Source organism: Drosophila persimilis, unplaced genomic scaffold, assembly GCF_003286085.1.
Source record: "Drosophila persimilis strain 14011-0111.01,24,50 unplaced genomic scaffold, DperRS2 tig00000431-arrow-pilon, whole genome shotgun sequence".
NCBI classification, from domain to species: domain Eukaryota; kingdom Metazoa; phylum Arthropoda; class Insecta; order Diptera; family Drosophilidae; genus Drosophila; species Drosophila persimilis.
The window spans coordinates 1,421,681-1,434,296 of record NW_020825312.1 but is presented as its reverse complement, the minus strand read 5'-3'; the positions used below and the strand labels follow the sequence as shown (position 1 = coordinate 1,434,296).

The following is a 12,616-nucleotide window of genomic DNA, read 5'->3' as shown; positions in this document are numbered from 1 at the left end:
CGCCAGGACAGTTTTTTCTTTTTTTTTGATTGCAAATGAAATACACTTTAGAAGGCAGCAATGCGCGCGGTAAGACATTGTAGGGAAATAAGCACTGCTTGTACTCAATCCTATCATTCATAGTTATTGCAAAGGCCGTGCAGTCCCTTTCCAAAGTGGGCAAGGAAATGTTCATCGAGATCGAGCAGCAAGGACTACAAATGAGGGCCATAAACGCCACACAGTCGGCGGTGGGCAGCATTTTCTTTAAAAGGTCCATGTTTGAGGTGTTCGACATGCCTCCAAGCTCGGACTTTTATTGTAAAATATCCATGAAGGGCTGTCTGGCCGTATTTCGCAATATGAACGAGGTGCAGTACGAGACTTAATGTTTGTGCCAAGTCTTTTATTAAATCGAAATGCCCATTTCAGGTAGAGTACTGCGAGCTAAACCTTATCGACAATCAGACAAATCTCCAGGTGAATCTGCGCTGCAAGCTAGAGACCACCAAAGAGGCCACCATTTCCATTATCGATGATCAGAACATCAACACGAACGTCGACACGGACCAGAGACCAAATATGTATGTTCATGCTTCAACATATTCAACGTTCAATAATTGATACCATACCCGCTCTTAGAATACGGGGCGACCACAAGCTTTTCATGGACATCTCCAACAATTTCAATTCCGCGGAAGAGGAACTAACAATGGAGGCAAACACAGGCAGTCTGGTGGCCAAGAACTACATCGAAGGCGCTCGGGTGAATGATAAATTTATGCGAACGCAACTAAAACTGAAGCCCAGCGAATTCGACCAGTATCAGGTGACTAAGGAGACAATCATTACGTTTTGCATCAAGGAGTTTCGGGCTTTCCTGCTCTTTGCCGAGTGCTTGAATGCTTCGCTGTCGCTGGAATTCGACGATGCGGGCAGTCCCTTCATGCTAAAAATCAAGAAACATGGCGAGATCGAGTGTCTCTTGATAATGTCCACATTGTCTCCGGATGATGTAAGCTTCTCGGACGATTACTGCCAGCGAGACCTGACCGTCGAAGATGAAGATGTGCCAGCTGCATCTTCTAAACGCAAGAGCAGTACCCCGGGTCCAAGTGTGCAGCAAAAGCGACTACAGCAGGATGGCCTGGTGGATATAGATTCAAGTATGGGAACCCCGCTCTTTCAGTTTCGACCCTCGGAAGCGCCGTCTGTGCAGCAGGCTCGATTATTAGCGGAGGTGGACACTGTGATTCTGATCGAAGATGAGGCAGAGGAAGAGGCACTGATGCTGGCAGCAGCCGACGCTGCCCTGGAGGCCAGCCAGTCGGTTCTTCCGACAACTGTGCCCGAGTCAGCAGTCGCCCCCGCACCGCCGAACAGTACAGAAGTTTGCTTCTACAATACAGACGATGTGCCACCCACGCAGTCTCCCACGTTTCCTGCTGACGACCATCAGGATGATGATGAGAGCATACCGCAGTCCCCCGAACGCGTGACCAGGATGCGCACCATCTTCTCACGATGTTTCCAGAGCACATACGTTCCACGCGAGCCGTCGCCGAACAGTCAGGCGTATGCTCCCAACTCCGATACAGAGGATTAGCCTATATTTGTTCGTTTATTAATAAATTTGTGTGTTTGTAGTCAATTCTCACGCATTCCTTATATTTATATGCGGCAGGAAACTGCCGCCAGCCATCACGGCCGCCGTCCGGGACTGCAACTCACTGACATGGCGCTGGGCCTGCTGCAGGGACGTGTGGGCCGACTGCATGGACAACTGTGACTTAATGAGCATTTGGTCAGTGGTCAGCAACTGCTTGGAGGCGTTCACCACAAGATTGCGTGTCAGCGCTGTCAGAGCTCTCCAAATGGCAATGTTGTTTTCAACTGAAAGATTGAACTTTTATTGGACTCTAAAGGAAAATATCTTGTGAATTACTTACTTAGTTTGCGCTGCAGCAGATTGTTGCGATAGATCGAGGCTGTGCTGGACGACACATGGGTGCTCCGCCTCTGCTCGTAGATGTCTTCATCGTCGTCATCCTCCTCGGTTGCCTCCCCTGGAACCTCTGCTGCAAAAATCTACCACCGCAAGCGATTTATAAGTAGAGTAGCTATCCTCCCTTTCTGACCAAATATTTACCTTGTGCTGGTCCTGCAGCTCCTCATCGGATTCAGAGGCTTCTCCTCTCACCAGATCAGCCATTTCAGTTTTAGCTAATTAACGAACGGTTCGGGAACAGCTGACCCACTGCTATGGCAGTATTTTCTAGTATTTTCCAAATCTTGAATTCAGAAAATTATACCATACAAATTCCATATTTATTTAGTTTTCTGGTGCAAAAGGAATCCTTCCGATAAGGAAGCGTTTCCAAATACACTGCCGCCTCCTTCTACGTCCTTACTCATTCCCCTCTTCCCTTCGTCGTTCTGTGTGCGTCCCCTGGCAGAGGAGAGTGAGATAGCAGCACAGCTGGTGTTGGTGTGAGAAGTGAAAGAGGGAGACAGAAAAAATGGAAACCGATCGAATATTCGAATAAAATAATTATTTGGTTAAGAGATAGCGGAAACCCCCTACCCGCATTAACAAACAAATCAATTTATCCCGTTTACGAACATCGATACCAAAAGACAGGGAGAAAGAGAGAGATAGAGCATGTGGCAGTCAATCTTTATACATTTTATACATGTCGTCTCATGAATGAACAATTTTCCCTCAAACTATAACGTGCTAGAAATACATATTTCATTGGACTAGTTAGTTCCTTGGTGCTCCGGTGGCACCATTTCCTCCATATAGCAGACTGAAAAATTGTCCCCTCCATGAATAGCAGCAATGACTCATGGATTAATATTAGCTGAAATCATCTATAGAGACTTTAATCATGATGATAACTTTTGTACATGAAAGCGAGCTTAACACCAGATATCCACGTGTATAGTGTTGCACCACCGATTAGGCAAAGTATTTTTGGAGATCTCCCGTATCGTACATTCGTTTAATGTCCGTGCCGCCACCAACGAATTTTCCATCAATAAAGACTCGAGGCACCTGAAAATTTACCAAAAGAGATAGATACAAATAAAACTTTTATTATCAAAACGAACATACCGTCCTGGCACCTGTAATCGTGCCCAGCACGGTCTGGATCTCGTCGCCGTCTGGATTGCCGTCCAGCTCAATGACTGTGGCCTGCACATTGAGCTTCTGGAATGGCTGCAAAGACAGAAAGTTGTGGCGTAATGCGACTGTTAACGATATTTCCGCTTATCTCACCTCCTTTGCCATTTTGCAGTAGGGACAGAAGGTTTTGCTAAATATCACCACCTTATGGCTGGCAATGGTGTTCTCAACAAACTTTGCAGACTTCGAAGACATGTCGATGGTTTGTGACCGCAGCGATGAACCAATAGAGCCCATATGATCAAAATCCAGGAGGGGGAACGGAAATTTCACGGGCTGCGTCGAAAGCGATTGCGGCGAAGATCGTTGATTTGATAAGCGTTGATGAGCAATCGGCAAACTGCGTGGAAATTTATATTATGATGCCTTTGGTAAGGTTAACAATTGTTGTTGTTCGTGTTCGGACTGGAGTTGCCAGACCGCTGACCCACCATCTGACAATAATCGACAGCATCTCTAATTTGGTTTAAATAAATTTAATATTTCTAGAAAATACCAATTATGTATACTAATAACAAGTAAAATAATGTTTGCTATATTAAATTTAAGAACAGTTTTGAAGTAAATCGCCTGCTCTCAAAATATCTGTGAGATATCCGGCGCTGCCATATCAGCCCAAATACTGGGCATTTTAAAATATGTTTGTAAAAAAACGAAATTAACTGCATATTGCACATGTAAAGGCACAAATGGGATTGCTCTAGGTGAATCAAACATCTCATCCGTTGAGAAACTGCTCCAAGGCATCCTTGGTCTCCACTTCGTTGGCTTCTAAAACAACTTCCTCCAGGGCCAACTTGTTGCTCGTAGCCTGAGCGGCTTGGATTTCTGCAAAGACAAGGACTTAAACCAAATATTTCTAGTGGGCTGTTCTGTTCTTCACATACTTGTCAGCTGGCCGTGCTGCTTATACTCCTCCATGTCACCGCGAAATGCATCGTCAAAGACCGCCTGGCGCTCGCGTTGAAGCTTTCTCAGTTGCTGCTCATGATCTTGGATCTTCGCCTGATGTTGGGAAGCAATGTGGTGCCTGTACTTCTCCAGTTCATTGAGCTTCTTTTGCTTGTGTCGCGACAGTTCGAACTGCTTCTCCAGCATGAATTCTTGCAGCTCGCACTCCTCGCAAAGATCCTCGAGTTTCTCCAACTCGATTTCGAGCTGCTTTCCCATATCCTCCAATGCGTGAAGAGTTTCGATACTCGCCTGCAGCTTTGTTATCAGCGTGGGTATCCCAGCCAGGCTGCCGCTGAGATCGCTGATGGTCTTCCGCTGCCCACTCGCCCTCTCTTGCACGGCAGTAATCTGTGTGGCCACGGCGGCCGCTCGCTCGGCATTCTCCTCATTGGCCACATGAATTTGTTGCCAGTCGTCTTCATACTTGGCCAAAAGACTGCAGCCGGCCGCCACATTTAAATGCGGTGGCACACCGTCCGTCAAGTGGAAGGGCGCACCTAGGTACAACGAGCTACTCCGACTCGAGGACAGACTCTCGTTAAGACCCAGGGGCGAAGTGGGTGTTGTGGCGGCGCTCGACTGGCCGCTGCCATTGCCAGAACTGACACGTTGGCGATATTGCTGCTGCAGACTCTCCGAGATCACAATGCCCTCCTGTATGGCGCTGCTCAGCTTTTTCTTCAGGCTTCCAAACATGGCTGAAGCATTTAATATATATTTTTTTTTTATTTAAATGAACAAGTTTTTAATTCACATCCGCGCTGTACTGACCGAAAATGTAAATAAAAAAACAGCTGATTGAGTGGGCAAACAAAAGTCATACCCTACCAACATATACGGCACTCCCCTTATGGCAATCGTTCAATCAAACCCAAAAAGTTTATTTCAATAGAAAAACATACATACATATGTTAATTTTAATCTTCTTTAAATAATTCGAAAATACAAAATGTTTGTCCTAAAATCAACTATCTATTCAGATCTACATATATTTTCTGCATAGAATCTTCCAAGTAAAAAGTCTTTAATAAGATGGAAAGGCGATTGTGTTTCTCTCATAGGTAGTAACTCACCTCTTTTAGTTAAACATTAGACTTATACATTAACAAACTAATCTTCGGTCAGGTCCACGGAGTCGATGGCAGAACGTGAGTCGTCTACTTGTTGCTGCCTTCGTTCAGGTTCCTGGTTTTGCTCTACTTGGCATTCTTCGATTATTTCTATATCACTGTTGTGGCCGGACTCCGATTCGGTTGTACTATCATCCAGAGCTATGAAGCAGCCAGCGCCATTTTCCGCATTCGAAATTTCTGTACCTCTGCTCTCCGCCGATGACTCTTCCTCTTTTCCCGAACTCGAGCTAACATCGATGGTTAGCAGCTCCTGCCCATTCTCGTTTGATGATATAGATAGGGAGTTCATTAGTCTGGAGTCTACATTGCCCTGCTCATCATCAGACATCAGCTCTCTGGCTATATCACTGAGTGAAGAAGACGCTCGTTCCTTGATTTTTCGTCCGTTCTCTTGTGGGCCGTTTGCTCCTTGGCCATATGACATCGCCATGGCTAGGGCCACTTGCCTGGATTGGTAGAAAAACAATTCTGATGATGACAGTTCTGTTACGGTGGGTACTGGTTTCTCCTCTGGACTACTGCTCCTGCTGCTGCTGCTGCGGGCTCTTCGCTTGTGCTTGGTTTTCTTCTTCCGTTTATGTTTACTTTGATGTTTTCTCTTCTTGTGCGAGCTTTTACGACTTCGACTGTAACTGGGACTTCGACTGCTGCTGCTCCTTCTTCTCCTGCTACTGCTACGTCGCTTTTCCACCTTCCTGGAACGGCTTCGACTTCGACTCCGGCTTGAACTCCTACTCCGATATCTGCCCGCATCTCTGTTGTAATAGTAATTGGACTTCCTTTTCTCATATCTTTTATCCAAATCCTTCAACTTTCGCTGGCATTCGGCCTGCGTCCGCTCACTTTCCCGTTGGTTATGGCGCAGAGCAGTGTTAATGGTGCGTCCAAGGAATCGTTTGTTTGGCTTGCCCAGAGGATTTACCTTGCGCTCCTGCACTCCACTGCAAGACCTAGCATCTCCTCCCTCGATCTCTCGAATGAGCTCAGCAATAGCCTGACTGGATTAAATATAGAAGTCGAGTTTAAAGTACTTGTATTAACGAAATTTGATTATTTATTTATTTACCTGGTTAAATCGTCCCCATCCCCCATTTCAGTGTGACCACGGATTTAGCAATAGAATATACGGTCTGACCCTCAGAAATATACCAAAATAGACTATATCATTTTAAAAATATGCCGTAAATATACTGACGAGTTCAAGTTTTATTAAACATATTCCTCGATTTTGATATTCCGTCAAATATTATTAGATAGATAGAACATTTAGCCATGCCCACATAATTGTATCCGATTAAGGAATCAATTTTCGACTTGACTTGCTTGTTTTAAATACTTGACTTATTTTCCTGCTACGGCGATTGCTGTTTTTGCTCCTCAACAACACGAGACGCTATATGTCTGGCTATGATTATAAATTGAACTTAGCCCACTTCAGCCCCCTCTATTTCAATAGTTCAACTACTTCAGGTAAATGGCTGAAAATATTAACGATTATAAATTCTTCTTGTAGATCCCTCCTCTCCGGCTATAACATATGTTAATTTTAAGAACGCCCTTTTACTGGATTGTGTAAGGCTTATTTTGAAACCAAAAAAGGTCAACGATGTCCATGTGTACATGGTAACTACACGGTAACTACACATTTGCTACATATTTTGTTCATCAATCCTCTTTTGCCTAAACATATCATGAAGATTTTAGTTTCCCTTGCTTGTTTTTGTCTGTTGTTCCTATTTTTCCATAGACTAGAGGTTCCTGCAAGCTTTTTCTTTTCGAGCAATCAAAATCTTTGAAACTTTCTACATGTAGAACATGTATATGTATTTATCGCGCCTAACGGTCCTAATCTACAACGGAAGTCCAAATTCTTCGCTGATAAAATCTGTTACAAATCCAAATTTCTTTCAAAGTCCTAGACTAGATAGAATTTTATATTATTCTCTCCAACTAAAGACAGTTTCTTAAAGAAACTGATATTAGCCTCTCGTCGCAATTAGCGCCCTGACCAATCCTAAGAACTTCTGGCATGTAGCTCCAATTATCCTCTTTCCACCTAATGAATTATTTTATTAGAATTTTAGAATTTTTTATAAGCGTTCATTGTTCCTCCACAGCTTTTTATTCCGCTACATCTGTCTCTTTCTCTTTCACTTCTCACCCCAACACCAGCTGTGTTGCTATCTCGCTCCCCTCTGCCAGGACACGGACACAATATGACGAAGAGTGTGTGAGAGAGATGGAGGGGTAGTGCCACTGCAATTTCATTGGTTTCTTGTGCCTATAATAATGCACCGAACTAATTTAGTTTCAGCTATCTGCCAGATTATGTCATATTCAATGACTCAACGTTTTTGGTTTTTCTTACCTTTAAAATTGCGAATGCACCAGATTTCCGTTCTTTGTGAAGGTGGAAGGCCGAAATTTTTAAACAAACTTGTAACAGTGTGATATCACAGAAGTCTTGATATAAAATTTCCCTTCTCTAGCACTAATAGTCTCTGAGATATAGGCGATTATCAATAGAGACGGACGGACAAAAAGACGGAGGGGCAAACAGGCATGGCTTTATCGACTCGGCCATTGATGCTGCTGAAAAATATATATGCTTGGAAACGCTTCCTTCTGGGTGCTATACAAATCCACTTCCAAAACTAATACATACATATGTATATCCCAAGCTCTTTGAGTACTGGGTATCATACAGTCGAACTTCCATATAGCAAATCTCAAGGGGACAAACCAAAATTCGTTATGTAGAATTCGTAAAAAGAAATTGTTTTTGTAATTTCCGTCTCAACAAAATGTTTAAGGCTTTTAAGGACAGTAACTATTTTTTTTTTAGTTTATCCAACCATTCTACACTTGCCTCAAACTCCCAAAGTTTCCCAATCATACAGCGAACTCTTTTGCGTTCTCTCTCCTACGCTTCGACATTTCGCTTGCTATCACCTCTACCTGTACATCAACAACAAACTGAGAGCTAATGCAAGCATAACTAGTTGTGACATTATGTTCATCGAATTTTACCGTCTCATTTATAGTTCGCGAGTTCCCCAAACACATTTTTACTATTGTTTTGTTAGGAAACCACAATAAAAATTATACGAAAATAAAATTCGTTGTAAGGAGATCGAAAGAGAGATTCGAGTTAGGGGCATAGAAAAAAAATCGTAGCAAAGAAATATTCGCTATATGGAAATTCGTTATAAGGTGTTATAAGGTGCAGTCTTCCTGTAATAAATTCACTATATAGAAAACATCGTTGTACGGGAGTTCGTAATAGAGAAATTCGACTGTAATACGTAATAGCCCGGATGACCTTAAGGCCTCCACTATTCTGTAGCATTATGTGGGAATAATAATCATTTTTGTAATGGTTTAATTTATTAACAAAATCATATCACATTGTAAAACTAATATCACACTTGAATCACAGCATTGTATTACTCTTCGCGCAAGGTGTTATTTCCTGCCTGCTATCACATTCTGCATCCATGGCACATATTTGCTGACGCGCGTGTAGATGCCTGGGAGGCCAGGACGTGCACAGCCGATGCCCGTTGATACCACACCGACCAAGTGGTGCTCCTTGGACATCAAAGGGCCGCCGGAATCAGCCTGCGATAGTAAAAGTGGGGAAAAAATCCATAACATTTGTGCTCTATCAGCCAGGATCATACTCACCCAACACGAATCAATTTGACCGTTCTCGTAGCCGGCGCAAAGCTGTGTTTCCCCAATGGTGTTGCTCTTGCCGAGGGCGCGATAGGAGCGCTCACAAGCCTCGTTATTCCATATTTTGACAGTTGCCTTGCGCAGGACATCCGCCCGATCGCCCTCCGCCTGGTCTTCATGCGTCCAACCCCAGCCGGAGACGGTGCCGTACTCCTCCTCCAAGCTGCGCTGCCCCTTGTCCGTGCCCACACAGCTCGGTTGCACGTGAGCGGTAAAGCTGATGGGTCGCACAAGTTCTAGCAGGGCTAGATGGAAAGAACGCCATGCCATACAACTGTTTCAGAAGGTAACTACGGATATATGGATATGAATATCTACCAATATCATGCTGAACATTGTTGCAATCGTATTGCGGGTGCGGCACAATGTTTTTGAAGTCCACCCTCAGTGCATCCGGGCCATTGCCGATGCCATTAAGATACTCCCTGATGCTGTGCAGACCCACAACTCCCTGAATTTGTGCCGGCTTCATGAACTTTTGCAATCCATTGCAGATGCAGTGCCCGGCCGTGAGGATCCACCGCTCGGATATGATTGTTCCGCCACAAAAGTGACCACCCCGACGCATCAGACTGACTATAAACGGCATTTCGTTGCGTTCCGCTTCACTGCCGCCAACAATCTTTGGATTTCGCACTGTACAGGGCTGGCTGGTGACTATGAGGATGAGGATGTTTTTATTTATTATAGTGTAAAATAGTGTCTGTGCATATGCATTGATTTTGATCACTGAATTTGCATTTTGACTTTGATTAACTCACAAGCAATTTGCGCCTGTCCACAGCCCAGAGTCAACACCAAAACGCATATGGATAAGATTGGAAACATTTTCTTGATATGAAAACTAGAGTTCTGTTCTAAGGACCGAAAACCGAAAACCCCGTTAAAGCGGCTGCTGTTGCGGAACGAAACTATTCAACGGAACTGTCACTGAAATTCTGTGCGCCAATTAATTTATATATAGGTGGTGTCTAGGCGTCGTCTCTGTTCCACCGACTTGATTGTTTTTCTGCCGCTGTTCTATGCGGATTAGCTGGAGAGCTTTGCCTCGCTCGCTCTCCCTCTGCCTGTCTCTGTCTGTCTCTCTCGTTGTGATAACAAACGGAAGTCTGTGGAGCACCTGTTGCCTCAAGCTTTGAGCTTTTTCTTCTGGCGGCCGGTGCACTGGGTGCGTGGGTGTCATGTGCACACGTTTTGGCATTTCAATTAAGGAGCTGGCTGCCAAAAAAACAACAAAAAAAAAGAACGAAAGCGAAACCGAAACCGAAACCGAAGCCGATACCGAAACGTCAACAAAAGCTGAAAACAATGTTTTGTATGTTTTGCGTTTTACGACCCAATGAAGTTCATGACATTGAATGGGGCGTACAACAATGGGTGCGACAATATAGTATTTATGCTGAATTGTTGCATCAAAGTTTATTGCCCCATTATCCTTATTTTCGTACTATATTTACGTAATTAACAACACGTACTAATAGTGATATTGAGACGATTGGGGAATGATTTATTTTTCTGGGAACGTGCATTACTCAGAGAAGGAGAGCAAATAGCTGGTTATACGCGGGCTAATATATTTATTATTTTTGAGAATTATTGGCATTATATTTCTAAACCAATCCATTCAAAGTTTGGGTCTATTCCGTACTGGAAGTGAACAATGTAACTATTTTGATATCAATCATTTTAATTGTCAGAGCTTCTTCCAATTCTCTCGACATTATATTGGTACGATTTATAAAATTACTTCAACTCTTCTATATAACAAATACATATTCTACATAAAACATATAAATTATGCAATTTATTCTAAATGCGTTGTTAATAAGATAAATTTTAGTAAAAGGAAACACGCCCTTATTTAAATTAAATGCAAACATAGTAAAATTAAAAAGTATTCGCTTTGATTTAAATAGATAAATGTATTAAAACGTCTTTTTTACATTTAATCTAATTTAATAAAGTAGAAATATTATATTTAAATTGTAGAAAATATATTTAATTTAAATATAAAAACATTTAACTTAAATTTGAAATATGCTTAGATCCAATCTCTTCATATTCATTCCACTCTCGGGGCGAATATAATGGGATAAAGATTGAAATCTATGTATAACTATTCGGGGCTCAGGACATACGTGATTCAAGACCTTGCAATAAGTACAAATATGAAAATTGCCTCAATGGAGGAACTTGTCAATTGAGTACTCTAAAAACCTTTAAATTCTGGATCCGTAATAGCTTTGACATTGCAAGCATTGGGCATAATTAAGTTCCCACATTGTAAATAGCCTTTAACGTCATATTTCAATCAACAATTGGACTTGGTCTAATCATCGGTAGTATGCAAATGAAGACGCCGTTGTCTGCGCTATATGTACATATATGAATAATAATGAGACCAAATAATAATTGAAATTCAATGTCGGTGCAATCAATGTAATGTCGAATGCTTTGGCATTAACATTGCCCTTAAAACTAAGGCAAACGTGGCTTGCAATCCCAATGCAATTGGCGACACGAGAGGAGGCCATCTATCCATAAACACCTCTATTTATAAATACATTTACATATGACGGTGGAACGTGGAAGTGCAGCATTCAGCTAAACACATACATACTCGTATAATAATTATGGAGTGACAATAAGGAATTGAAAACTAGAAGCAGGAATTGAAACCGAAACTGAAACTGAAAGTTGAGGTACTACAGAATGACAAATCGTGTGGACCGACCATAAATAATTCATAATCGAAGATCTCAAATCAGTTCAGTAGACCACTCCAATACGCTTGAATATTAATTGGTCTCTTGACTTTGGTTCTTTAGCCCGAAACCAAACCAGATACAAACCAAATACTCGTATTTCAGTCGGTTTCAGTTTCCCATCCCATCCAAGTTCAATGATCGCTACAGCTTGTACGAGTACGAATACGAATACGAATACGAATACGATTACGAGTAGTTCTGTAGTTTCGCACTAAATGCTAATTCATAAAACAAATTGGCCATAAAACATAAGCGTATAGCACTGGCCATTGTCTGCTGTCGACAGGCGATACCAAATATACTCGTTCAAATATAATATAATAACAAACCAAACCCCAACCAAAGTGGGGCTGGCTCCACCAGAAACGAGTTTCAGGTGCACTGACACCCGCTTCAGGCAAAACTTGGGCGCGCATTCAATGTGAAGGTCGCGTCGTTTCGATTTGTACTTTTTGTGGCGCAGAGCATTTGTTCGTCAATTGTTTGTTTTTTTTTGCAGTTTACTTTTGTTGTTTTTCTCGCCTACGAGTATTTGCCCAAAGTTCAACGACGTTTGTTTGGATGACTAATTGCAAGAGGGAAGTCTTTGGATGTCGTTAATGCGGGTGGGCTACACCAATAGGAAGTTGTTGGGGGCACAATGAACCCACAAAATTGCATGAGATTGGGAGAAACGGTTCGCAGAAGCTGGGACTTTACTTTTATTTTGAGATTTCAATTTAATTCTAAGGGAGTTTATGGGTATAAAAACCATACAAATGAACCGAAACCCAGAAAGGACAAGTGCTTAAATAAATAAATAAGAAAACTATTTTCACTTACCTTTGAGTCAAGTATTTCACACTAAAATGTTG

General features: G+C 42.5%; 6 protein-coding genes across 6 annotated transcripts; 1 reads left to right on the top strand and 5 right to left on the bottom strand.

Moving 5' to 3' along the window:
• Nucleotides 1-7: 7 nt before the first annotated feature.
• On the top strand, nt 8-1,630 carry LOC6595816 (cell cycle checkpoint control protein RAD9A). The gene is made up of 4 exons (XM_026989717.1): nt 8-69; nt 124-350; nt 412-563; nt 622-1,630. The coding sequence occupies exons 1-4, from the start codon at nt 36-38 to the stop codon at nt 1,583-1,585; spliced, it is 1,377 nt and encodes a 458-aa protein (XP_026845518.1). The 5' UTR covers nt 8-35; the 3' UTR covers nt 1,586-1,630.
• Nucleotides 1,582-2,277, bottom strand: LOC113566015 (biogenesis of lysosome-related organelles complex 1 subunit 3). Its single transcript, XM_026989716.1, has 3 exons — nt 2,129-2,277; nt 1,929-2,067; nt 1,582-1,872 (listed from the first exon to the last, which is right to left on the bottom strand). Exons 1-3 carry the CDS (start codon nt 2,189-2,191, stop codon nt 1,634-1,636), a joined length of 441 nt encoding a protein of 146 aa, XP_026845517.1. The 5' UTR covers nt 2,192-2,277; the 3' UTR covers nt 1,582-1,633.
• Nucleotides 2,278-2,644: 367 nt separating this feature from the next.
• Nucleotides 2,645-3,506, bottom strand: LOC6595817 (glutaredoxin-C4). The gene is made up of 3 exons (XM_002021259.2): nt 3,263-3,506; nt 3,098-3,202; nt 2,645-3,037 (listed from the first exon to the last, which is right to left on the bottom strand). Exons 1-3 carry the CDS (start codon nt 3,404-3,406, stop codon nt 2,942-2,944), a joined length of 345 nt encoding a protein of 114 aa, XP_002021295.2. The 5' UTR covers nt 3,407-3,506; the 3' UTR covers nt 2,645-2,941.
• Nucleotides 3,507-3,629: 123 nt separating this feature from the next.
• Nucleotides 3,630-4,844, bottom strand: LOC6604014 (dysbindin protein homolog). The gene is made up of 2 exons (XM_026989718.1): nt 4,057-4,844; nt 3,630-3,988 (listed from the first exon to the last, which is right to left on the bottom strand). The coding sequence occupies exons 1-2, from the start codon at nt 4,817-4,819 to the stop codon at nt 3,888-3,890; spliced, it is 864 nt and encodes a 287-aa protein (XP_026845519.1). The 5' UTR covers nt 4,820-4,844; the 3' UTR covers nt 3,630-3,887.
• A 206-nt stretch (nt 4,845-5,050) lies between these two features.
• Nucleotides 5,051-6,259, bottom strand: LOC6604015 (arginine and glutamate-rich protein 1; the record flags this gene model as incomplete). The annotated part of the gene is made up of 1 exon (XM_002028925.2): nt 5,051-6,259. A coding segment is annotated over one exon (1,026 nt), but the record flags the coding sequence as incomplete, so codon positions are not given.
• A 2,462-nt stretch (nt 6,260-8,721) lies between these two features.
• On the bottom strand, nt 8,722-9,822 carry LOC6595819 (transmembrane protease serine 9). Its single transcript, XM_026989596.1, has 4 exons — nt 9,756-9,822; nt 9,313-9,651; nt 8,944-9,239; nt 8,722-8,877 (listed from the first exon to the last, which is right to left on the bottom strand). The coding sequence occupies exons 1-4, from the start codon at nt 9,820-9,822 to the stop codon at nt 8,722-8,724; spliced, it is 858 nt and encodes a 285-aa protein (XP_026845397.1).
• Between the last annotated feature and the right edge of the window lie 2,794 nt (nt 9,823-12,616).